General features: G+C 43.1%; 1 protein-coding gene across 2 annotated transcripts; it reads right to left on the reverse strand.

The window, feature by feature from the left end:
- Nucleotides 1-1132: 1132 nt before the first annotated feature.
- On the reverse strand, nucleotides 1133-25593 carry SNAPC3 (small nuclear RNA activating complex polypeptide 3). 2 transcript variants are annotated; one of them, XM_075138412.1, is made up of 9 exons: nucleotides 25304-25593; nucleotides 18429-18506; nucleotides 17124-17208; nucleotides 15105-15209; nucleotides 14432-14581; nucleotides 6531-6613; nucleotides 5000-5164; nucleotides 3862-3969; nucleotides 1133-2093 (listed from the first exon to the last, which is right to left on the reverse strand). In XM_075138412.1, exons 1-9 carry the CDS (start codon nucleotides 25522-25524, stop codon nucleotides 1946-1948), a joined length of 1143 nt encoding a protein of 380 aa, XP_074994513.1. In that variant the 5' UTR covers nucleotides 25525-25593; the 3' UTR covers nucleotides 1133-1945. The 2 variants fall into 2 exon arrangements, with proteins under 2 accessions (XP_074994513.1, XP_074994516.1); XM_075138415.1 differs by lacking the exon at nucleotides 18429-18506.
- Between the last annotated feature and the right edge of the window lie 1556 nt (nucleotides 25594-27149).

Consider the following 27149-nt stretch of genomic DNA (forward strand, 5'->3'; position numbering starts at 1 on the left):
ATGAGGTTCAACAAGGCCAAGTGCCGGGTCCTGCACTTCGGCCACAACAACCCCAGGCAACACTACAGGCTTGGGGAAGAGCGGCTGGAAAGCTGCCCGGAGGAAAAGGACCTGGGGGTGCTGGCTGACAGCCGGCTGAACATGAGCGGGCAGTGTGCCCAGGTGGCCAAGAAGGCCAAAGGCATCCTGGCCTGTATCAGAAATAGTGTGGCCAGCAGGAGCAGGGAGGTGATCGTGCCCCTGTACTCGGCACTGGTGAGGCCGCACCTCGAATCCTGTGTTCAGTTTTGAGCCCCTCACTACAAGAAGGACATGGAGGTGCTGGAGCGTGTCCAGAGAAGGGCAACGAAGCTGGTGAAGGGCCTGGAGCACAAGCCTTATGAGGAGCGGCTGAGGGAACTGGGGTTGTTTAGCCTGGAGAAGAGGAGGCTGAGGGGAGACCTCATCGCACTCTACAACTACCTGAAGGGAGGTTGTAGCGAGGTGGGTGTTGGTCTCTTCTCCCAAGTAACTAGCGATAGGATGAGAGGAAATGGCCTCAAGTTGCACCAAGGGAGGTTTAGATTGGACATTAGGAGAAATTTCTTTACTGAAAGAGTGGTCAGGCCTTGGGAAAGGTTGCCCAGGGAAGTGGTTGAGTCACCGTCCCTGGAAGTATTTAAAAGATGTGTAGATGAGGCACTTAGGGACATGGAGTAGTCGGTATGGTGGTTGGGTTGATGGTTGGACTCAATGATCTTAGAGGTCTTTTCCAACCTTAATGATTCTATGATTCTGTTCTATGATTCTATGATTCTATGATGAATGGAGTCCTGCAAACACTTAAGATGCTTTTGACATCTAAGATAATCAAGTAAGCACTTGCAGAATCTGCGGCTACAGGACCTGAACAGAATTCAATTTGTCAAATATATTTCTGTATGCAGGTTATCAGAGTCTTTTACACCAACCAGAACTAGGCTTTTTTTGAGAACTAGCTGAAGCTTTCAAAAGAAAAGCAGTTAGCACTACTAGCTTTCCTAAACAGCAAAGATATCACCTAGAATCCTCTGAATTCAGATGACTTTAAAAAGCAAGGCACTAAGTAAGTATATTCTGTTTTGGCAAGCAGAGTTTCAACTTAACATCAGACTAGCAAGTACAAATTGGTCATGTTCTAATAAAAACCAACAATATTACAATAACAGAGTGATACTAAAAAAAAGAAGTGCACAATGAACACTACTTTAGGAACAGTTAAAACTGCATGCACTGTGAACAGTTAACACAGTCATTTGGAAGGCAAGCTACAATTCAGTAATTGGCAAAATGTAGTTTACTCTTCATGAAATCAGCCCTCAGAGTCAGAACGCAAGGATAGCAGCAGCTCACAGACACAAGCACCCCCGTTTGCAGGAAAGACCTTAGAACTTAACAAGCACCCTGAGCTTCTCTCTCAGAAAGTATTCTCCTCCCCACAAATTCAGTGATGTCCACCCTTGTTCAGAGATGACAACTGACAGAGTTTTCAAGGTAAAATGCCCAAAGACCATGTTCTCATCCTTTGAGGTTAACAGAGCCTTGGATGCACAGAACTTCTCAAAACCACTGCTGCTTTTACAAGGTATTCTCTCTTTAAACATCCATATTTTTAGAGTCCATAGTCTCCAAACTACTGTCTTGTTGTCAAAGTTTATTAAAAAAATGCAACTGATTAAAATAAAGTAGATGTCTGAGCATATTTTTCCATGCTAACTTATCTTTTAAAATCATACTTACTTACTCAGAAAAGCACACTGGAAAGACTTAAAGTGCAAAGGGCTCCTTCCACCTCAGGAGAGAGGATTAAAAGCCTAACCCAAAATGCAGAGCAGCACGCTCAAAACTGTGTTTTTGGTGTTTTTAACAGCCAGAGCAACAGATTCACCAATGTAGTTCATTGAATTCATTCTGGCTCGTATCAGTTTCAGTTGAAAATCCCAGGATCGACATAAGGATATGCAAGAAACTCCCCCAGTTTATTGCCTTCCACATCGTAATGGAGCATCCGAAAACAAACATCACAGAAGAAGCAAGGATCCTCTGGTGCCAAACTGTCGTTGTTGGTTACCCACCTGCAGGTTACAAAATACAAGTGTTTTCCATGCGAGTCCAACATATTTGTGACAAACATCTCAACATTTACTCAGAGTTGGGGATGGCAGCAACAAACATCAGCAACAATGTTATACTGACCAGGTACTACCTATTGCATATCTCCCACTCCAGGCATACAGCTCTTTTCCAACCACCACACCCACCCAGTGTCAATCCCAGCTGCTATCTTACACTGCTACAGCAGCATTTCCTGAGGAACTCGCCAAACCTGTGTAGCTGGTACAATGCTAACCAAAAAAGAAAAAAAGAACAGGAATCTTTTGTCCGTCCTATGGCCATTTAAGTCATAAAAGATAGATGTTTTCCTTTAAGATAAGAAACTGTGATACAGAGCAGACATGTGACTGACCCAAACTACTCTGAGTAATAACCGAAGCCATTTACAAGTCTGAAAGAAGGGCCTGGATGATGCAGACAAGAGAAGGAGAGGATTGCTGCACACTCCAGCAAGCACTGAAGTTAACATGAACGCAGCTGCCAGCACAAGGAGGGCCTGCCATGTCACCAAGCAATTAATTTATGGTAGCACTCAGAGGCCGTGACAGCTCAAGGCCTATAGTGATTAAAGACGCTATCTGCACAGATTAGAACATGCAGGACAGCCAGCCAAAGCAGCTCTGCTATCCATGGTTTAGCATCTCCCCACTTAAGCTTAGTGCTTAATCCTGGTTTTAATTTAATGCATTTACATCACCTCTGGTAATGCCCTCCCCATCCCATCTTTCCCCCATATTGACCCTTTGGCTCCACCTCCCCTTATGGCCAAATGCCTCGCAGATTATAGCCACTTGTGAAGGCATCCTAGGTGCTCTGCTAGGAACACTAGGATGGGCTCCCATCACGAGGGGAATTGGCTCTTTGCCCGATTCCAGGGAAGTCTGAGGCCAAAGGAGCAAGATAACAAGGACACAGCTGCTGTGTCAAACTGAGGCTGAGAGTGTAAGCTGCCCTGGGGAGGAAAAGGGCAGTTGCCTGTTTCTGTAAATAAATCATTCAGCCCTATAAAATCAGGGAGCCTAGCCTGTCTGCAGAACTCCTTTAGAGAAATTTCTACTGTGTCTGCTGAAAGGCTTTCTCACATCTAAGTAAACAGCACTAAAGTGTATAACGAGCATTGAATTCACATTCTGCTCTCCCATCTGCAGAAAATCTGTGCATCACAAAAAGTTCCTTCAAGTACAGCTGCACAGCACAGAATTTTCAGGTAGAGGTTAGGAGCTTACATGGCTTTTAAAAATCTCTAGATTTTACTATATTAAAGTTAGACAGATCCATAATTCCTTCTACTTAGATGCTAGATTTAATGAAAGCTCTGTACGACTTCTGGCAAATGAATTGGAATCAGCTGTCTGTCTTGTCATAGGGGAAAAATGCAGCATTTTCCCCCAAAAGTAAGATTTTCAAAAGTAATTGATCGAGAGCTGAGCTCTATGTATGCAAAAGAACCTGAACCAAATAATTAATCTCTCCATCATTTCAGTTCTTTTGATCATCCTAAATCATCATCTCCAAATGAACACTACCTGCAGGAGGGCTTTTCCTGGGTAGGGAGTGGACGACTGCCTGAAGAGTAAGATCTCGGAATACTTGCACGAAGATTACTCACACACCTTATCAAATACATACAGAGCTTTGATTTTTTTTTTTTTTTTTAAAGTTAGTAGCAGCACCTAGAAAGACTTATTTAAGAAGACAACTTAAAAAGATCGAGAGAATGTAGCATACCTGGCTGTATACATTTTGCACACAAAGCATTTTCTGGTACATAACCAATGTTTCTTGATTAGCAAGGGATAGAGGTTCCTGTCCAGGCAGTCATCATGATGAATGAGCCTTGAGGGACATAAATAAATACATAAAATACAATAAAGACTCAGCCACAATGGAATTTATCTGAACATAGGCATGGACATTGAAGATAAGCCATGATCTAAATTCCTGTGTAAACTATGACTAGACTTCTGCTTAGTATTTCTTAACAGAGATGAAGTCCTGGAGATAGACTGCTAGTTGCACCATCTGTGGATTTTATGGTCAGGAGTAAATTCAGTTTGTGTAGTAACTCAGGAAGTCTTCAGACCATCTACTTTAAACGGTCTTTTCAAAACTTTTGTCTCCTACATAGACTAATAGGCAAAAACATCACCAGGTGAATGTTTAGAGGCTCATAATCCTGAGATCATCTACTTGCAACATCTCTTCTTTGGGTTATATTCCTCCTGGGAGGCACCATTTATTAACAATGCTTAGGTACATCAGGCTTCTGGGAACTGGAAATGATCTGTCACCCACTACAGACAATCAGAGGAGTGCTCTCTCTACCCTGAACAGAGTATACACAATAGTTCTACTGCTGATGTGGTTCCCACCTCACAGCCGCTATCACCTCCTCCTTCTCTCCCTTGCCTATTCACCTCAGCCCACTATTTCCACTCCTCTGTTCCCTTTTCAGTTCCTGCCCCTTAGCACCAAGTCTAAACTAACAAGTCCAGCTGACTTCAGCCGAGCCATTAACAGCATTCTGCTCCCTGGTGCTCCAGAATCAGTATGTACATCTGCCACATATTGGCTCTGCATAGAAAGGGCTTTTCACTGTGGGTGCTACGCCTCCCATACCACAGTCATGCCATGCTAGTTAGAAAGCAGTCTTTTTATGCATACAAATTATTTAAAAAAAAATACGCAAGGGAGATTACTTTCTTCCTTGCAGAGGTAGTCACATGTATACAGAATAAAATCTTAAATAAGCCCTGCAGAAGGCAGCAGAATAATCTTAAAGTTAGTCTAACAAATATTCAGCATTTAATGTCCACAGAAGCCTTGCTTTCAACTGCCTAAGTACTCCCAAAGAGCAGTAACTTACCTTATATCTGTGATGATAACGATGTGTTCACAGTTCCCTTGGTGGCAGAAAAGGTATGGAAACCCAATTTTGAGGGACAAATCACCAAATGTGTAGTCCTCCATTTTAACAGACTGAAGACTTCCATAGCCTCTGTCATGAGATTCTGACCACTCAATAATTGTTCTGAAAACAGAAAGGTCATCAGCATAGCAATGCTATAAACTGTGAATGTACAGAAAAGGAAAGCCTCGGGGGACATGCAAAACTCTTCACTGGGACACAGTTAAAAAGATAAAAATCAAAATAGCTCACAACATTTTGTAACAATTTAAGGTAATTTCACAGCAATACCACAATCCCACAGAACTGTGCACTGCTCTTGTGGAACACCTGCCTTTAAATCCCCACCAAGCAGCTTCCCGAGGAGTTCTAGTCAGAGTGTCAGAGTCCAGTCAGCGTTCTAGTGTCCTGATGGCACCCATCCAGGTCAAGTTGCTTGCAGAACGACACTTCTCAAGCATTCCAATAATTCAAGTTACCAGCATGCCATTTTTACTCCCTTGGTCAATAACTTTGTTTTAAAGTATTAAAAAGCTTTTTTTGTTTCTGTCAAGGAGAAATACAAAGCTGACAACTTTGCACAGTTATATTTCCAAAATTTAGCACTGGAAGGGCACTGGCCACTGTTGCAATTACGTCTTGGCTTTTCAGCACACTCCTACATACAAAGCATCTTACTTCTACAAACTGCGTATGTTATCACAAGTCCTTCCATGAAGATGAATGTTGCTCATGGACAGAAAGAGAAGGAGCAAAATAATTGATTTCTCTGAAGTCACACACCAAGTCTGGCATAACAAGAACAGAATCCAAACTCACAGCTCTTCCATACCATCCATTTTAATATCTTGATCTCCTAAATCTCACTAGTGTGTCAGCAAGCCCATACTTCCTCAAAATAAACTACTACGTATAGTTTAAATGGATATGACTTATGCTCAACCAGTGTGAACTATAGTTCTAAACAAGAGATACCTGAGACTCTTGGCAATGTCATCTCAGATTTCTTTTCCCAACAGTCACACAGTCCCCTTGTTGACTTTACCATGAAGGCATTCAGCATATTCACAGTGAGCAGAACAACTGACTTCCACACAGCTGAGCTTGTTGTCTTTCTGATCCATCTTCTACCTCACAGGCAAGTCTTTTGGTGGTCATCACAACTAGGGAGGCACTTAAAAAGCCACTACAGACTGGCACCTGGCACCGTCCACAGCAATCCCATCCCAACAGAGCAAAACAGGATTGCCAGGGAAAAACCACATTCATTCCCTTTTCAGAAGGGAAGTGAGTGGAAGGAGTAAGTAGAGCAAGTAAAGTTAAACTTCTATGTAAAAATCAATTCAACATGAAAAGATGGTAAGAAAAGTCCATTCTAGCTTCACACACTGGACATTCCAGTCTTAAAACCACCACAAATCATAAACAAAATGAAGTAAATTTCCTGTCCTTTAAGGTTTTCCTTAGTCAACATCTACAGATACTGTACCTGCTCAGATCTCTGCACTCTGGGCATCTTCTATCATTATAAAAGATGCCTTCAAAATAAAAGAAAGCAGATTTGTAGAGATCCTGAGAGAGAGAGAGAGAGGTAAGTCTGCATTAGTGTTATGAGAGATTAAACATCTTAAACAAGAACATGTCAAAACCCAAGTACTTTAAGTATCTAAATTATATTAAGAGATCTCATTCTACAGTTTTCTAAGAAAAGCTTTGCATTGGTTTTAGATGCTGATGTGACAACAAGGCTTATTTGATTGCCGGCTATGCAGTGGCTCTGCTGATATTATCTCAAGCCATTACAGGTTATTTTAGTGCTCTTCTTTTATTACTATTCCCATTATAGCAGTTATGGATTTCTGCAAAAACACAGAACAAGAACACAAGCATCATTGCACAAATCTCACTAATTAAGTAACTGTACAGCACCGCCTTAAAAAAAGACTAATAAGACTTAAAAAAATTAGCAAGATGTAGTGGGTTGACCTTGGCTGGCTGCCAGACCCCCCACCCAGTTGCTCTCTAACTCCCCTTCCTCGACCAGATCGGGGAAAGAAAGTAAGACAGGCAAGCTCGTGGGTTGAGATAAAGGCAGTTTAATGAGAAAAGCAAAGGCCGCACGCAGAAGCAAAGCAAAAAGAGGAGATTTATTCTCTACTTCCCATCAGCAGGCGATGTCCAACCACCTCCTGGGAAGCAGGGCCTCCGCATGCATAGTGGTTGTTTTGGAAGACAAATGCCTTAACCATGAATGGCCCCCCTCCTCCTTTCCTCCAGCTCTTACTGCTGAGCACAACGTCATACAGCATGGGATATCCCTTTGGTCAGCTGGGGTCAGCTGTCCCAGCTGTGTCCCAGTCTCTTGCCCACCCCCAGTCCACTGGTCTTGAGGGGACCTGGAGAGACAGCCTCAAGGCTCTGCATGCACTGCTCAGCAATAGCCAAAACACTGGTGTGTTATCAACCCTGCCTAGCCAAAAAAGCGAAGCACTGCACTACATTGGGGGCTGTGAGGAAAGTTAACGCCATCCCAGCCAGATCCAGGACACCTGATCAGGACAGACCACACCAGAAAATACTTTTTGCTGGAGTAACAGAGAATTATTGCAGTCCTGTCCCCAGCACACACGTGCGCACACACACACGACAGCCACATGGGAGCAGTCCCTCGTCACATCCATCTAAACAAGACAGACATGCAATTTTGGAAGGTCCAATCACCTCACTTCTGGGGGCTCAGAAGAAAATCTAGCATCATTCAAAACTCCCCCTTAATTACGAAGTTTGTCACACGCAGATAGGCCATTTGTACCAGTTTTCGCTATCAAAGATAATTAACAATTTATGGCACTCATACCGGCAGTGCAAGAGTCATCAGATTCCAAATGATCTCAAGAAACGGAGCTAACCCATGAGCCTCCCTCACACGTATAATAGATTCTGCAGCAGGACTACAGAACTATTTAGATAAAATCATATCCATCCATAAAAAAGCAGACTCCAGCTGCAAGCATCGCCTTGAAAAGGAACAAAATACATAAGAACAGGAACACATCTTGTGGAAATAGCACAATCAAGTACCGTTCTGTTTATCTATCCAGACTGCTTGCACAATGACATTCACAGAGCTGTCTTCTCCTAAAGCTAAAAATTAGAGGCATATTGTATTTTTACAGATTGGAAGGACAAGAGGTTGGAGAGCAACCCCGTGGAAAGAGATCTGGGGGTTTGGGTTGATGGCAAGTTGAATATGAGTCAACAGTGTGCCCTGGCAGCCAAAAGGGCCAACTGTGTCCTGAAGTGCATCAAGCACAGCATCACTAACCAGTTGAGAGGTGATTGTCCCACTCACTCTACACTGCATTAGTGCGGCCCCACCTCCAGTACTATGTGCAGTTCTGGGCACCTCAATATAAGCAGAACATCAAACTACTAGAGTGTGTCCAGAGGAGGGCAACCAAGATGGTGAAAGGTCTTGAGGGCAAGACTTAGGAGGGGCAGCTGAGGTCACTTGGCTTGTTCAGCTTGGAAAAGAGGAAGCTGAAGGGTGACCTCATGTCAGTCTACAACTTCCTCACGGGGGGCAGCAGAGGGGGAGGTGCTGATCTCCTGTCTATGGTGACCAGTGATAGGACATGAGGAAATGGAATGAAGCTGTGCCAGGGGAAGTTCAGGTTGGGCATTAGGAAAAGGTTCTTCACTGAGAGGGTGGTCAGTCACTGGAACAGGCTCCCCAGGGAAGTAGCCACAGCACCAAGCCTGTCAAGAGTTCAAGGAGTGTCTGGATGACGCTCTAGTCATATGGTTTAGTTTTAGGTAGTCCTGCGAGGAGCAGGGAGTTGGATTCGATGATCCTTATAGGTCCCTTCCAACTTGAAATATTCTATGATTCTACACAAAATATTGTGTGTGGTTTTGCAACTTAAAAACAGCTATACAACAGGAGAGAGAAATGGAACAGATTTACATGATACATATATAGAGCCAAAATTAAGAGGGGAAAAACATACAAACTTTTTATTTAGATATAAATGTCATTTAACATCTAAGAAAGGAGTAATTGCTTAATTAAAGCATTTATCTGCTTCCCATAATTTCCATCTTCTGTTGTTGCTGTCAAAACAGCCTTTATAAAAACAAGTAACTTGAGCAGAGAAGACAACCAGGAAAGGTTGTGCTTTTTTATTCATATAACTTTTTTACCATTAAATTGTGCTCTTCCAATTCTTTCTGACATATAAGAGTGTGGTTTTTTGGTTTGTGCTATACCCCTTACAGACTGAGGTCAGATAGCAGTGTACGTTATCAAACTGATGACAACGCATGTAAAGGGCTTAAAAAACAGTTACAAGAAGCAGGACACAGCCTTCTGCAGTGGACCCTGAAGCAGGGAGATGCCTCAGATCAAAAAATGCACCGCAAGCAAGGAACCATATCGTTTAGGTACTTTATTATATTTTGCTGAACAAAAATAGTAGCAAAAAAAAAAAATCACCTTTGTTGCAAGAGCAATACAGCTAACACGCAAGTCTATCCTGTGCTGGGGAACAGAGGTCAGCTGCCTTGCACAGCACTCATTACTGAGGAGTGGTTGAAGGACGCGGACTAAACTCTTGAATCACTTCAGAGTGGAACACTTCTGTACTGACTGCTGCTCAGGGAGCCATTCTGCATATGCTGTATATGCAACTATGCACAGCTACAATACATACAAGCGATGCTAAGACACACTGTATACACATACAGTTGACCTGTAAGTTACAGCATAAAATTTTTTCCATATTTTCAATTGCACTTTGAAGAAAAGCAGTGTTTCATGACCTTTCAGCGAAAAAATCATTATCTGCAATTATATACTGGCATTCAGCTATTGCGCAAAGCCTATTTAAATCCTGTATTTTCTTTAAGTGTATGGAAAACTGCAAGAGATCTGTCATTCATGGGCCTTAACCGCATTTTGATAAAGTATCTCTCCAATGTGCATTGACACAGTTTTATCACAGTGAAGTCGTCCCAGCCTTTACGTCTCTAATTACACTGTGTGCCGCTCTCAGATAAGTAAAGGTTATATTTATTCATCAACAGATGCGTGTGCAGGCAGGTCAGACAGATAATGACTGGGGAAGGTAACTTCAAGGAGCTTGGTTCCTTTCCATGATTAACATGGTGACTGGCTCACTCCAATTCTATAACTTGGGAGTTGCTCACTGCTCATTAAGTCACAGAATCCTGATGAACTTTTTACATGTCTGTTGGGAGGCAGCCTATGGCCTGCAAGAGCTTACAGCGGAAAAGACAGAGAAAGAGTGGAAGACAAGAAATGAACATGAATTATTTTACAGGCTGGGTACAGAGGCATAAGCAGAGTAAACAAGAATCAAATAAGAAAACCGTGGACAACTAGGCACTCTGGATCCCCAGACCAGTCTTATGTGTCTTTATTATCAAAGAATGCTCATTTGTGCCCAGAGGTCTCTTTGAGCTATGAACTCTAAGGTGTCAAAAGACAGGAAATGCAGACACTGAGGCCAGAGATGGGACTCATGACTGGAGATGACATGCACAAAGGCACAGCTGTAAGAATGTGTTTTGCACTCAGACAATGTGTTTCAGCTCTGTTATTGTCACACTCCCTGGCTCTCCAGCCACAAAGTGTAAGTACTGCCACACTCTGGCAACTCCTTACCAACTTTCGTGGGTCTCAGCAGCTCTTTAAAGCTGCTCCAAACTTCAGAAAACAGCTGTTTGTCACAGTGAACAGAAGGCCAAGGGAGTCATTGTTATAAACTTCTTGGGAATTTGAGTCAGGTCTTTCCTGCTTAGTGCTGGCCAGAGGTATGACTCAGACATTCCTTCCTCCCAGATTTTGCATTATCCTTCAGTTTGCAAGGAGGGATGCCCTATTATGTTTCTCCAGGGAAGCCCAACAGTAGTAGTAGCCACATAAACGAGTCAGGATCCTTGTTAAAAGTATCCATATCTGTGGAATAAAATACCTCAATATTGCCCAGGTCTCTTAAACATCCTCCTGATGTTGGTTTGACTAAGGTGTTTGTTTACAAAAAAACCAAAGCAAATCAAAAAAGGCACAGAATAGAAGAGAACAGAATATTTCAGTTGGAGGGGACCAACAATGACAATCTAATCCAACTGCCTGACAAATTCAGGGCTGACCAAAAGTTAAAGCCTGTTATTGAGGGCATTGTCCAAATGCCTCTTCAACACTGACAGGCTTGGTGCATCGACCACCTCTCTAAGGAGCCTGTGTCAGTTTGACCACCCTCTCAGTAAAGAAATGGTTCCTAATGTCCAGTCTAAACCTCCCGTGGCGCAGCTTTGAACCATTCCCACATGTCCTGTCGCTGGATCCCAGGGAGAAGAGGTCAGCACCTCCCTCTCCACTTCCCCTCCTCAGGAAGCTGCAGAGAGCAATGAGGTCGCACGTCAGCCTCCTTTTCTCCAAACCTGACAAGCCCAAAGTCCTCAGGCACTCCGCATAGAACATGCCTTCCGGCCCTTTCACACCAGCTTTCTTGCCCTCCTCGGGACGCATTCAAGTGCCTTCACATCCTTCTTAAATCGTGGGGCCCACAGCTGCACACAGTACTCAAGGTGAGGCCGCACAGCGCTAAACACAGTGGGATAATCCCCTCTTTTGATCGGCTGCCTCTACTGTGATGCACCCGAGAGGACGCCGGTTGCCCTCTTGGCTGCCAGGGCACACTGCTGACTCGTGTTGAGCCTGCTGTCGACCAGCACCCCCAGATCCCTTTCTGCAGGGCTGCTCTCCAGCCACTCCTCTCCCAATTTATACTTGTGCCTGGCATTACTCTGTCCTAGGTGCAGAATCCGGCATTTGGACTTACTAAATTTCATCCCATTAATCATTGCCCAATGAACAAAAAGCAAAAAATAAAATCACAAAACCCAAAAGTAGCAGAATGAAAGAGAACTTAGATGTATTTATGCCAATAAAACCCAAGAAGTCTCTCTTACTCTCTCTGTATCAGCTGACAAGCTACACTTGTTTACGTAACCAATGAGAGCGGCAACTTGATCCTTTCACTCAGCCTGTGTGCTCAAACTGCACTTCAAGAGAAGCGAAAGCTGGCATCAGCAGCTAACTGACTTACACAGCTTCTTTCCCGCAGATTCTCAGAGCGCCATTCTGATTTAAATCAGTCTGTAAGATCCTTAAATTAGTGAGAAGTTATTTTCTCTTTTTGGAAAAGCTAACATACACCTGGCAGGTCATGGTGCCCGTTCCTTCCTAGACTGCAAGGAAGAAAATTCTACCCCACTGATGGTTGATTACCTGTCTGCTGCAGCAACATGCGAATTTTATTGTGAAGACTTACCGCACACTGAGCCTATATGTCAACGCAAGTTGTAAATTCACAATCATACTTGAGGAAAACAAACAAATTGAATGAATGCACACCGTTCATTAACAGCTCCTGCTGGGAGGCTAGGCATAGTGGCATGCACTTACTTTAGGGAAATTACTGATGTGAGGAAGCCTAATCTCAACCCTGTTGAGGCCATGACAGCCTCACATGACTCCTCTGCATGCCCAGAGAAGAGTCTCAGAACTCAACAGCTAGTGCTTCATTAAATAATGGTAGAAAGACTCTTCCATTTACTTTACATAAATGAAAAGACTACTATCTGTGATGTCTTTCAGTCTCCTTAAACAAGAATGTGCAATCTTTTCACTATTATATATACAAATATATAACATCCTCTGGTTTCTCAGAGAATATAACCATGCGATATGATTGTATAACATATATTGTTTGATTTCTATTATATTGATAATATACTATATTATTAATATACAATATTAGCAGAACAGCTGGGCCGCAAGGGTGACAATCAGTGGGACAAATCTAGTTGGAGGCCAGTAACTAGCAGAGTACCCCAGGGGTCAATACAGGGTCCAGCCCTGTTCAACATCTTCATTAATGATCTGGGTGATGGGGCAGAGTGTACCCTCAGCAAGTTTGCAGATGATGCAAAACTGGAAGGAGTGGCTGATATATCGGATGATTGAGCTGCTGTCCAGAGGGACCTCGCCAGGCTGGAGAAATGGGCCAACAGAAACCTCATGAAGTTCAACAAGGAGAAGTGCAAGGTCCTGCACCTGGGGAGGAACAACCCCCTGCACCACTATATGCTGGGGGCCCCTCAGCTGGAAAGCGGCTTGGCATAAAAGGGCCTGGGGGTCCTGGTGGACATCAACTTGACCGTGAGACAGCAATGCGCCCTTGCAGCAAAGGCAGCGAATGGGACCCTATGCGGCACTAGACAAAGTATTGCCAGCAGGCTGAAGGAAGTGATCCTTCTCCGCTACTCAGCACTAGTGAGGCCACACCTGGAGTCCTGTGTCCAGTTCTGAGCTCCTCAGCACAAGAAAGACATGGACATACTGCAGAGAGTCCCACAAGGGTCATGAAGATGAAGGGACTGGAGCATCTCTCCTATGAGGAGAGGCTGAGAGAGCTGGGACTGTTCAGCCTGGAGAAGAAAAGGTTCAGGGGGGATCTTATTAACATATACAAATACCTGTAGCAAGGGTGCAAAGAGGACAGAGCCAGGCTCTCTTCAGTGGTGTTCAGTGACATGACAAAAGACAATGGGCACAAACTGAAACACAGGAGGTTCCCTCTGAACATCGGGAAATGCTTTTCCTTGTGAGGGTGACCAAGCACTAGCACAGTTTGCCCAGGGAGGCTTGGAGATAACCAAAAGCCATCTGAACATGGTCCTGGGCAACTGGCTGTAGGTGGCGTTTGCGTGAGCAGGGGGGCTGGACAAGATGACCTCTAGAGGTCCCTTCCAACCTCAACCATTCTGTGATATGATATATATGTGATATAATATATTATCAAAATGATGCAATTTCAGTATTTTCAACTTTTTTCAACTTTTCAACTTTTCATACACCCTTTTGCACATCCCCAGAGAACACCTGGCAATTGTGGGAGAGGGGAATAATCTTCATTCCTACTTCTGATCACCACCCACTTGCAAACACCAAAGCATGCGAGTTCAGAGAGGGATGGCCTACATTTAGCTTTCTATTACCTCTGGTGTTTTAGAATACAGCTCAAAGTAAAGTCAGTCCACAGGGATACATCTATGCAAGAACTCGCTGCCAGTGTGACTACTTCCCCGCAGTAGCATTAATGATGTTTTTCTTGACATCACACAAAACAGGTCAGCTTCGTAACGCCACCAGGAAGTATTTGCAGTGCAACCCACAGGAAGAACCAACACAGCCTAATTTAGTGCTGAAGAAAAAACAACAAAGCAAAACTCTGCCTCCCTCTCTCCTGTAGGTTTTCGAAGCTCTTACACATGTAGAGGGTTCCAAATAGAAGGTTTTACCTTGCTGATGTGCTCTGGTGCTTGATCTGGCTGACTGCTGAACTCACCACCTATCTGAAGGTCACTGACACAGGAAATCGAGTCTCTCAGCTCTGTGAGCTTCTGGCTGCCCAGTACAAGGACTGTCTGATAGGGTTTGTGATCTTTATGCTACGAAGAAGAGGAACATACAAGCTTCAAATAAAAATCACTTGTCAGCATTGGTACTGCTCTTCAGTTGACAGCTTGAGGTCATTAATGGCAGCATATGGCACACCACCTCTCTGCACCAGATTTTAAACAGCATCTTGCCTCAGCCTCTCCTAAGGCTGCCATTTATTAGTTTTATTCAGAAACTCAAAAGTCACATTCCCCATCGGAAAGTGCAGGAAAGGTAGAAAGTCTGAGCACACTTATCCCAAATCCAGAAAGAGTACTGTAATTTTCATGTATTTAGTTTCAGATTTTGAGCTTCCTGTGAAATCAATTAACTGCTGAGTAATTATTGTAAAAATTTCTTTCTGTAAACCACTAAGAGAATGAAAGCCAAATTCTGAAAAAGCCTTAAGAAGTTACCACAGTTGAAAGGTTTACCACACTCCCTCAGCGGACTCACTGATTTTAACTGCTTGGGAAGATATTACCTGCGTAGGGAAGAGACATCAGAATACAACCTAGAGAATTTAGTACCAACCTTCTGAAATATGACAGGATAGAAGATGTTCAGAGTTAAAAGTAGTTCTCCCTCCTCAACTAGATCTGTTGGATTGTCTGGCCTCTTTCCAATTGCATGTGACTCCTGCAAAAATGAAGATACATATATATATATATATATATTCTATTGGCAACCACTTATATATCATAGACCCTGGATAAAATCTGAGAAATGCTGTTCTAACTATTAACTCGTTTTTAACTGTGTGGCCTTCTGAATTGGTAACAGCCTACTTCCTTCAAGATGAAAAGGTGAGAAACTGCTGTAATTACTGATTTCAAGCATTTTGCTTCATTCCTCAGCCCTGAAGAAGCTGAGGTGCTTTCAGCAATTATGACACAGCTGGCTACTCCTTGGCTACTGAGAGGCCCTGCATAAAGGAATTAAAGCCTGCTGCCACTCTGCCCTCATGGAACCCAGCTGCTACCAACTTCCATCACTTAATGCTTTGAAATGCTCTTTGAATGCTTTCACGTGTAAAGGGGGATTGCAACCCTCAACTTGAGAAAGACCGACCTAGAAGCTAGCCATAGGATGAAGTATATGAAAATACGCAGCAGTGCAACGCTGCCTCTTATTAGGGAAGCTTGATATAGCTGGAGGTCTCAATTTCTCCAAAATCCAAAACCAAAATCCAGCACTGCCCTTGCCACACTGCTATATTTTAGAAAAGAAGTGAAAGCATTTCCACATTTCCATCCTACTTTGTGTTTAAGACATAGCCTAGCTGTGAGAATGAGGGAGGGCACTTTGCTGTGGCAGTCAGTTTCCTCCTTTTTCAACAAATCAAGAGAGAATATTGACTGCATAAACACTTTCCACCAGCACAAAGTGCTCTTCAGATTTAATAACAGGAGCATGTACTCTGTGAGATTTCAGTTCAGAGATACTTGTGCTCTATGCTTTGTATCTCCCTTCTTCATGCAATACATTCCAAACTCACATTTCTTTATGCTCTCATCCTGTTCTAGGACACCATGGTCACAACCAGCTCTGACACACAAACCAGTTACCACAGCTTGCTTAAAGGATGCAGTAACTGACCACGTGCTCGTTCTTCAGAAATAGAAATAATACACCACTCATTGAAACCCTTTATGAAGATTCCTATTGCAAATATTTTCTCAGCTATGCCCTAGGCTAAGAGCCCAACACAGATGATGCATCTCAGCGGACGCATGATGTTTACATCATATGCCTGGGCCTCTGGACAGTTGAAACAAAATCACTCATGACAGACCAGGAAACCTTAAGAGGAAAAAATGTTTAATAGTCACAGGTGAGGGTCCTTCCTCACTACACCTCCATCCCTAATTTTTACAGTAGTTCATGGCTTGCTTATTCAAGCCATGGACTCCAGCACTGTGAAATTTAAGAACTTAAGTTTTCCTGTTTAGGACTTTAACAGTTGTGAAGAAATCTTAAAAAAAGAGGTACTAAGAATAGTTAAAGGAATTCCAAGATGGCTTTTGAGGGGCTGATCACTACAGTCCTGGTTCCTGACAGCTCAGAATGGCTGAGAAACTTGGGTTACAAAGCTCAGAATTAGGAACTTACTGCCATCATGTTCCTACTGTCTTCCTCTTTCAGGCCCACAGAAACTAGCTCAATCATTTACACATTAAAGCTTAGATTCCAACACAGGACTCCAGGAGCAAAAACATTATGTATTTTGTCTAGCTCTACGATAAGTTCACATGATGCTCTGTAGACTTCATCCCCTACACAATGCTTTAGTAGCAACCAAATAAAAGCAGTCATACAGTAGTAATGAGCTGGAATTCCTCCTTACTACATTCGGTACTAACAGACTGTAAGAGCAGAGTTCCTGTCCTATCTTTCTATAAAATGTCTTTAATATTAACCATTACCTGCAAACTCATATTTGCAAACATGTACAGTGTACAGAGATTCATAGCGATGAAAAAAAACAACTAGAAGTTGGATTTTGGCTGTGCGTAACTGTCTTGAGACCCTACGAGATGACAGGGAACTTACCATCTCATAAGCAAGAGTTTCTTGTCTGCAAGCTCGATCCACAATAATTGTTTCTTCTCTCCTCTCTAATGCCTTCTTTCTAATTCTGAGGGTCAGGAAAACAGGACAAAATTTCATTCAACAACTTCCATGCAGAATCTCTAGGTATATTTTTAAACGATACATGCTACTACAGTGCAGCTTTCAAAGAGCAGGATTTGTGGCTGTCTTAGTATGACAGACTAACTTACAACACTCTTGTCTCCTGACTCCCATAAAACCTGGTTGTACACAGGCCAGCTTGTGGATTTCAGCTTGTATTTTTCTTTCCCCTTATGTGCAAATTACAGGTTGTTTGAGAAAAAACAACAAAATGTTGGCTGAAGAGGCTCTCCAAGAAAGAACACTTTGTTAACTTTGAGGAAGTTGTTTCAACTATCCCTCCCACTTCAGAGAAATTCAATTCCTGTTCAAGCAAAAACCAAGAAAAAACCCACAAACTCTGAACCTTGTGACATAGATACTTTCCTATAAAAACTTCAGTATCATCTGTAGAAGAAAGAGTATCATACATAGAATATCTACTAAAACACATGTATTTAACCACTGAACAAACACCAAATCCTTTTTAAATTCCAGGACAAATTTATTTACCCTCCAGACCTTCCTGAAGGTTTTCAGGAACAATCAAACTTAACACTGATCACAACCTTAACACATTTCTTTACATTAGTACTACGCAAACTGAAATTCAAGTACAGCAAAGGTCTGAACTGGCCAAGTATGAGTTCAAAGTTCACTAACTGATAGAAACTTAGCATATATTGCTCAAGCTCTGAAATGCACCAGTAGTATCAATGAATTCTATAAAGAGTGGATTCAGATAAAGAGGTATCTGGCTACGACTTTAGTACTTACACTTTGCCTGTTACAATGTGACTGTGGGTTACTAAAGGTAAGAGCTACAGATTTATTTCACAAGGCTTTGGAGAAACCTCCCACACATGGTCAAGAGAAGTCCCCTGCATGCTCCAAATTTAGGTTCTAGTTCAGAAGTACCTAGATTCAGAAATCCTAAGTTTTTCCAATAAGAAAGATGGAACATTCTGTATACCTTAATTAAAAAATCCTAAGTAACATTCAGGGAGAAGGCTCATACCAATTATCCCACCATAGGCTGGTGTTTCTGCCCTTAGAGTAGTTCTGGCCACTGGTTCAGAAAGTACACCATTGCCTGGAAAGGGAACAAGCAGCCAGCCATGCTTTTGGGCTTGTTTTCCACCCCACCCCATAGCAGGGCACCGTGAGTACACCGTAAGGACATACCTAAGAGTTAGCAGAGTGCTATCTTCAGGAATAACATCTGGGTCCTTTTCTTTATCAGAAGACATTAACATATCAATGCTAGGACAATAAAGAAAATAACTATTATACATTTTTTCAGACTTACTTCATAACAAACATCAGTTAAGCTATTCTTAAAAGGAACAAAGACAAATGTGAATAAACAAGACAGCTTGTATAGCCTAAATCAGGGCAAAAGGACAGTACGGTTGTTAAGATAATGAACCAGAAGACAAAGAGTCCTGGAGTTTATATCTGGCTTTCACAGAGATTGGCTAAATTTTATCTTTATTTTGCATTCTGCCTAATGGAGCATAGCTGCCTAGAGAGGTTTAACAAGCCCCGTTCAAAATATGTGTCCAATACTTTTTATAAACTAAAACTGCCACTTGACTTTTTCAAATCTCGTCCACTTACTCTGATTTTCTGGTGATATACGGCAAAATTGATTCAACCAAAAGGAATCATCAACCTCAACCTATATGGTAAAGCTAACACTCCCCACCCTCAGGTACAAACACAGGCAAGCCACCACATTTACACGAGCTGTCACTGCTGTATTAAGGCATTATTTTATGCCACATTTCTTCCAGTGGGAATAAGACAACACTTCTGCCCAAAGTGACAGGTCTGTTCTTCCTTGCATCCTTCTTTCCGTCCTCAGACCCTTTTCACCCTCACTCTTCTTGTGTTTGCACAGAATCCAAAATATAGCTAACCATAGTTTTTTGCTGTAGTGCAAATCACTGCAGGATGTGGGAAGGAAAAATGGAACTGCTTTTGGCTGCAGCAATGATTTAAACTGATTATACAAACGCTCGGTTTTCATTAACATAAATGAAGATGAAATTTCTCATAAACATGCCACAAAAAATTGAATATCTGCTCCCCTGTTTAGAAACATACAGAATAATGCTGATTCAAAGACAGTAATAACTTTGATATTAATCACAAAAGAATTTTGTCCAACTTAAAAATAGTCTGAGAAAATATTATTTAAAACAGAGAAGTATCACCCATTTTGACTCAGACTTGATCTCTTTTGTCTCTCTACTGTTTGCAGTCTATATAAAGGCAGGGCTTATACCACTGCCTAAGTCCCTGTGCAGTTTGAATCCCAGCAAACTCTTGTGCAAACCCATGTCTTTGTGGGACAAACAAACCATTGGTGAAGTCCAGGAAAAATTTTTGGAGTGTACCACTTATTCTCGATATAATTTATGATGTGATTACATTCTTTTTCATTATAATCTTAAAATGTTCCCCATAATCTTATAATGTTCCCTATGTCAACAATACTAAGCTAGGTAATACCATCACTGCAGTAATGAATAAGCTTTTAGAGTGGAGCTGCATAGGAACGTACAGTAATTAAGAAATGGAAGTCTGGAATCAACTGGTATCAGCTGACAATAAGCAAAAGTCAGAGACAAAATTTGGTTGGGGGTAGATAGCCTAGTTCTGATGACCCAATAAAGTCACTCTGTATTGAAGATAACTTGAGTTTACTATTGTTTAGTTAGTTTCTTACCATCCAACAGTACACAAAGAGTTTTAACCTTCCCGTCTTACAGATTTCATCCCAAACAGAAAATCGTTCTTTTTGAGAAAAGAGGATTCCTTCAGAAGCACCATTTCAAAAGAAACTATGCAGCGATTAGTTACAACCTCTCGGAAACAGAATCAACCTTATCCTTAGATTCCCACTTGAGGGAGTGGAGGCAGAGGCAACTGACTGAGTCTTGTATCAAGTGCAGACTGAACCACTGCTGAGGAAGAGTAATTTAAAGTAAAGGAGAAGAACAGCACTTTGGAGAATACAGAGCAAGCATTAGCTTTTAGATGAGGCTGTTCTCCATTCAGCATAGATTAGTGTTATGAACAACCCACCTAATGAAGTAATGTGTAGCCCCTGACAGGTAAGCAACTCACAACTGACCCTTCTGTGGAATTGACAACCCACCAGCATGACCAGACTATTTATCTACGTCTTCCTGCACATGGCTCAGTGACCCCATTCACCAAAAAGCCCTGAGTCACTTGAAGACCTGCCATTTTGAAGAAATAACTGCGTATTTTGGTCTTTAACACCGCATAGGTTATTTGCAGGATCTGAAAATGTCTATTACCTACCATTGTGAAGTTTCACCTGCATCAAAGGTGACAGTTTCCCATTTCCCTTCTGTGCATACATATGATGTCAGAACTCACCAACAATACTTGTGCTTTCCTTCCCTCCCACAGCTCTAGACCAGGCATCTGTGGCTGTGGTATCCACACCATGCCCACTAAAGGCCTGCTGCAGGAAAACAACCTAATGTTCCCCAGAAAGCAGCTCCAAGCAGACATAGTGTAAAATAGCTGGCATTTAAGCTGCTTCCTCTTTTTCCTTGTAAAGACAGAAAGGTAGCTAGTACAAAGAGAAACTGCCACTGAATCACTGACAAGTTCCGAGGACCCTTGTGAGCCCAGATAGTGCCATTTCTCACTCCTGGAAAGTCAGAAACCCTCAATTTCTAAAGGAATGTTATACGCGGAGAACCTTTTTCAGTATTTTGAATCAGTCCAATAGTTCATTACATATGTCATCATACCACATGCACTGAAGCATTGAAAGGCTTTGCTATATGGCCTTTTACACAGGCCACGCTGGAGCTCCTCCTACGTAACTGCACTGCAGCCAGTGGAACCACATCACTAATATTTGGTCCATGGTCCTGAGGAAACCAGGCTTTACAAATGGAAACTATATGCTAAACCCTCCAGGAATTAAGGCTAAGTAGTCAGTCACCTAACAGATGAAAGTGCAGGCAATACAAAGTTTGCACCGGGCACACCTCACTCCTGAGAGCCACAAGCATGGGATTCCACCATGGGCCCACACAGAATATTCCCTGCACGCAAGATAAAAACACTCAGTGCACTCAGTTATGGTAAAGGGGAAAACACTGGCCATACTGTTTAATGGACACTGAAGTGAACTGCAGGAGAGTGACAAGGAACAACAGTCGAAGGTCTCACTTGAAAAAAACATGCAAAGTGTTATATGAAATTTATGTCCCCGAGAAAGATATTTTAAGGTGTCTAGAAATAAAAAGGCCAAAGGCAAGTCTGTGGAAATTTGGACATGGAAATAGACTATCAGCGAAGCCTTTAATCACTGTGACGTTACTTTTCTCAGAATACTCTGGCAGCACAACAAGCTTTCTCAGTTTTAGAAATTAGAAGATGCTTTCACATTTTGCCTGATATTTTCATAGTAAGCAGATACAGTGTTTATATTACTCTTTATATTGCATATATTTTAAGGGCAGTACTTTCATCACCTTTGAGACACTAATACTACAAGACGCTAAATACTAATACGTTAAGACGCTAATGCTAGCTTAATGCAGCTTTATAACACATCCCTAGAGATATTTACAACTACCCCTTCTAATAAAACAAGAAGGTGAATTAGGGCTGAAGTGGAATAAGGTATCTGTAAGCCTCATCTTCCTTGACCTACCTAAAATCCACACTGATTTGAGTCTTAGCCTGTCCTACATGTACACAACAAATCACTCAGAAGGCAAAACAGAATAACATAACTTAGCATCTCCAACATTCAAGCACTTCAAACGCTCAACCACCAGCACTGAATCCCAAGGTAAATCTCTTTGCTCACAGACCGCTAAGGCATTTGAACAAAACTTAAAACTTTACCCTCCTGACACCTTGGTTATTTAAGAGAACTATTGATGGAATCTCCTAGCTAAGGACACCATTTTACACCTGTTTAAAATCTGATGAAAACCCAAGCAATCTCTATAACAACTGTCTGCATACAACTTGAGTAGTATGCAAAGCATTCTTACTGAGTCAAATTCAAGTGAGTGAAGATGGAATTTTTTTTCTGCATTCTGTTTGCAGAAATGTATTACAGGAAGAAAACAGAAGAAAAAGGAAAAAAAAAAATTAACTACAACACACTGAGATGCACAAAGAGTTAAACAACGTTTAAACATTACACCATTTTTCCTCACCAGGAGACTCTAAATCATAAAGAATACTTACACTATGTCACTGTATTCTAAAAAAAGATTTAACTATGGATATTGAAAAACTTTATCCTCAGTCTTTGAAAGATTCTCTTAACCTATTACTATTTTAAAAATAGATACAGGAGGACTATCCACATCTTCCATCTCTCTTCTACTCAAATAAAACCTCCTTAACTTGCCAGAAGTTCCCTTACAAGTAGTTCACAGTCAGAAAAATATACGTTTATACACAGGACGTGTTCACTCTAGTGCCTAGAAAACTATATTTATGCCAATAATAAATGTGACCCCAAGACACCACAGAACAGATCTTGGTGTAGTCCAGCGTTCTCATCCCTTCTCACGGGAGGAATACAAACAGCTCAGAGCAGGCGAGTGAAAGTGATCACAGGTAGTGATTTGAGGTTGGCCAATGTTAAGGAGAGACTCAAGAGGCTAGGACTATTTAATTTAAAAGCAAAAGCACATGGAGATTAGGGATTGGGATTTTCAGCCTGCACAGGGGAAAGGTCACACCAGGATGTGCAGGTTTATCTTCATTCTCTTGCAAAGCCAACAGCAGCTGCCAGATCATCTGTTCTCTCTCCCTCATAGACTGCCTGTACTTTTTTTCTTTCCCAAACCTTTTCCCTACACAGCACCACTTCCCACAGTACACTCAGCAGCAAAAAGAAAGCACTACTCTGTAACACCAGCAAACGCAGACAGCAGATGAAATGTAGCAGTCATAGATTGAAGAAAGCAAAACAGAAGAAGAAGCAGAGTGAATGAAGGGAAAAATAAACAAAGCATAGAAAATCTGCTTGGAATTAAAGTGAAAATAGCAATAGACAGGCTCAAGCAACAGGGCCACTGCAGCGAATAAGCCACGGCATAGCAGCAATCAGAGACTACATCTGCACTGGGAAAGCTTACAGAATAATTCCCACAGTTGCTGCAACACCAGAATACATGAACTGTTTTTAATACTAAAATCAGCCTCTATTTTTACTAAGCCTAGTAACGGTAAAAAATTATCCAATTATCACCAGAACTATGACAGTTGAAGTAAAGCATTATTTTAGTTAAGCTAGCATCAGAAAAAGCGCGAATTCTTGGCAAATTTCTTCTCTGTTGGCAAGGCAAGATATAATTCACTAAGTGTTGATTTCTTCCTGATTAAAAATGCCTCTAAAAGTCTTGATTTCTGAATGGCTTACTAAGCTCTCACCAATACACACAACACTCACATCGGTATATTTTGGCTCAGACATTGAACTCCGTGCTCCTGGGCTCCTCTTCCTATTCTCTGTTTGTTCCTTGCCTTTTACTAAAGCAAGAGATGTTCCTACCCATCCTTCTCCTTCCTCTGAAGCACCATCACCATTTAAACAAACAATAATTATTAAATGAACTTTGTCCAGTTAATGACTTTATCTCAGATAACATTGCTAATGTTGTTTCTGCTGTCATGTTATCCCCATAATGTGGGATATAACTGAAAACATTTAGAAGGACATGCTCACGACACACCACCTGCATTTTTTTATATGCATCTTGCATGCAGGGCACTGAAGGAAAAGCCGTCAAGAAGAGCTCAATATATAGTGCAATTCGAGCTACATTCACTAAATTATGCCTTCTGCATCACTTCTGAGATTATGTTTATTCTCTTCTGTACATGAAAGTGAAAAACCTCCATCTTGCATTTGAAATAGCTCGTAAATACTTCTGCACCTTTGAGGAAACAATAACTGAAGGATAGAACTTGCTCAAAGCTATACAGATAGCAATAGGACTGTGGCATGTCTTCCTTACGGATGAGCTACAGACAACTTATCAACTATGATGCCTTCTGCAGGAATTACTGCCTGAAATCAGACCTTTTCTAAAGGCTAGAGATGATTCTCACTATTCATGTGACCTGAGAGCCTTTCAGCCTTAGCATGTTAGATCCCCCTGCTTCAACCCCTAGATGGTTCTCTTCTTCTTTCAACACTAGTTTGCAATTCACTGGTCCACAAATATGAATGAAGTTACAAGTGCAAAACAAGAGAACATTTTTCCTTTCCCAGCCCTAGTGCCACCTCGGCTGCCTGGGCAAGCAGCACTATGCCCCGCACAAAGAAGCATTTGCATAGCTTTGACTTCACCACCAGCCCTGACAGAAACAACTAGCAGAGGCTAAGGGCCCAGACAAGCTCAGCAGTTAATGTATGTTGCCAGTTACCAGAACTCAGCTAAATGACGTTAACACAAACAGATGCCTGGCGCTTTTTCTTCATATAAGGTATGCCTTTAATTTTGCAACTGGGGCCTCCTGAAACAATGTACACGTTTAGATATCTTAAGTTTTACCTAACGAGTAATATGTTGTTAAGTATTTACTTAAATAACTTGTTAAGTGCTGAACTGTTTGTTCGTGAGTTCAAGGCCGTAACATGCAAGTTTCCGCCGGTGGAGCATTACCCTCTAGAAACACGATGCCTTCCTTCTCCACTTCATATTCACCCAGGAGATAAAAACCCCACATGGCACAGACCCGGAAAAAGCTGTTCAGAAGCGGATTTGCCCGGGCACCTCCCGCCTCTTTTGAGGCATCGGTGCAGCGTCTGAGCGACAGCACGTACTACCGCCGGCCCGGGGCGGCCTCGCCTGCGCAGCACCGAGCGAGGCCGAAAGCTTCCTGCTAGGACTGCGGCCGCAAATCCCCGCCTGGAGAAAGCCGGTCGTTTTAGCCCTTCCTTGAGCTGAGCAGCCCCGGCAGGAGCCCCGGCTCTCGGTGGGGCTCCGCGGACCGCCCCCCCCCCCGCCCGCCGCCGGTCCCGCCGCCACCTGCACACGGCCCGCAGCTCAGCCGCCGTCTCCGCCGCGCAGCCCAGTTCCGCCGCTACGGCCGCGTCCGCCTCGGCCGCCGCCTCCGTCGCCAGCGAGAGGTCGGGGGGTCCCAGCTGCTGGCGCCAGCAGCGGCCAAGGGCGCCCACGCGGAAGACGCGGGTGTACAGCTCCGCTGCCTCGTAGTCCGGCGCAGCCCCCGCCGCCTCCACCGCCGCCATGGCCGCCGGGCCCGCGCGCGGCCCGCTGGGGCCTGTAGTCCGCCGCGAGGCCTGTTAACGGCCGCCGCGAAAACGCGTCACGGTCGCTTCAGGCTCCGCGGGCCTGTGGGCGGGCCCGGGGAGCGGCGGGGCCCTCCCGCGGCGGGTCGCTAGCGGTCGGCGTCCGGGCTGGAGGGAGGTTGCCCGGGACGCTGTCAGCCGCCCGTTGCTGGCTGAAACGCTGTCGGTGCCTGCCGAGCGGTGATCTGAGGGGGAATTGTGGCGGGAAGGCTGCCGCCCCAGGAGCCGGTGCGGCCGGAGCGGCTGGCATCTGCGGGGAGCGAAGGAGGGGCGCTGCGACCGGGTGCCGGGCCTCCGAGCCCGCGGGGCGCCGTGCCGGGCAGAGGAGCGGTCACGGGACGGGAGAGCGGCTGCGGAGCGCCTCCTGCCATGCCTGAAAGTGCCCGGCAGCGTTCGCTAAAAAACTCTAAAAAAAAAAAAATCTCAAGTCATTAAAAAAGCGGTACAAAGACTTTCATCATGCTTTATTGAAAAATTGAATTTTCTCTTCTTAAAGTGAACACTGACGGCTTGCCAACGCTTTCTTTTATAGCATTAGGGTGTTTAATAATACAATGAAGAAGGTTTCTGAGATAGGTAACAATTTACTTTAGTAGCACCATCGCTTTAAAAAAACATAACCGCTGGCCTCCACCTTTCCTCCTAGCTATGTGGGATTAACAATGCACTCCAGTTGCTCCAGGAGAGATTTTTTAGGGCATATACAAAGAATGCCACAGTGGACCATTGCAGAATATTCTTGTGTTAGAGTACCTGGGAATGCCCCACTGGAACAGTGTGACAAAGCTGCCATGAGCACAACCTGTTAAGAAAGATGCAGAAGTAATTCTGGATTGAGCTAACCTGATACACCTGTTGCACGTACCAGCTGAACCACAGCCTTCTCATTCGCTTCAAGCCAAAATAACCTATTACTTCTTTAAATATGAAAATAATACTCAAAAAGAAGCTGGTGGTTTGTTGGAGCGGAGGGTGAAGATAAGCCCAGAAAAAGTTCATGAAAGGATATTGGGTTTTGCAAGCTGAGTGGAAAGGGTAGGATGCCAAGAGTAGAAGGTTGTCCCATTTGCCTACCACTTTCGCAAAGGAATGTAGTTAAGAGGGGGTAAGAATGTAATAGCACAGCCCTATGATATAAGAGCATATTTTGCCTTGTTTAGCAATAACAGCACGGTCTAAAGCCCTTCTACTTCCCCCAGTTATATTTACAAATGCACTGCATTTCAATGCTGAATACTTTTATTAGCTCTCACTCACCTCTGCCTCTTAATTGCAGTTATTATTCCTCATTATGGAAGTTTTGCTAAGCTTCAGCCCATTTTTCCTGTAGTTATTGACAATCTCTGTTTCCTTCTTCAGCTACACCCTCTGCTTTCTTCATCCATCACCTTTGTGCACCATGACACTCCCCAGCTCTGGAAGAAGCTCTTGATTAAGGGCTGTTGCCCTCACTTCCTGTTGTATCCTCCCTGAAACCTACTAGTTGTTCCATGAGGGATTCTCATTCCAATTTCCAAAACCATGCCTGCCTTTTTATGTGTTTGTTGTTATCTCCTATGCTCTGT

This window comes from Calonectris borealis, chromosome Z (assembly GCF_964195595.1).
Source record: "Calonectris borealis chromosome Z, bCalBor7.hap1.2, whole genome shotgun sequence".
NCBI lineage: Eukaryota > Metazoa > Chordata > Aves > Procellariiformes > Procellariidae > Calonectris > Calonectris borealis.

What these genes read in the sequence shown, in the direction of transcription:
- SNAPC3 (XM_075138412.1), bottom strand. Translation starts at nt 25,524, where the DNA reads ATGGCGGCGGTGGAGGCGGCGGGGGCTGCGCCGGACTACGAGGCAGCG. An exon ending in ATCCTGTCATATTTCAGAAG is followed by an intron (nt 14,582 to 15,104) that starts GTTGGTACTAAA and finishes TCTTCTTCGTAG; the next exon opens with CATAAAGATCACAAACCCTA. An exon ending in GAGTGCAGAGATCTGAGCAG is followed by an intron (nt 5,165 to 6,530) that starts GTACAGTATCTG and finishes TTCTGTTTTCAG; the next exon opens with AACAATTATTGAGTGGTCAG.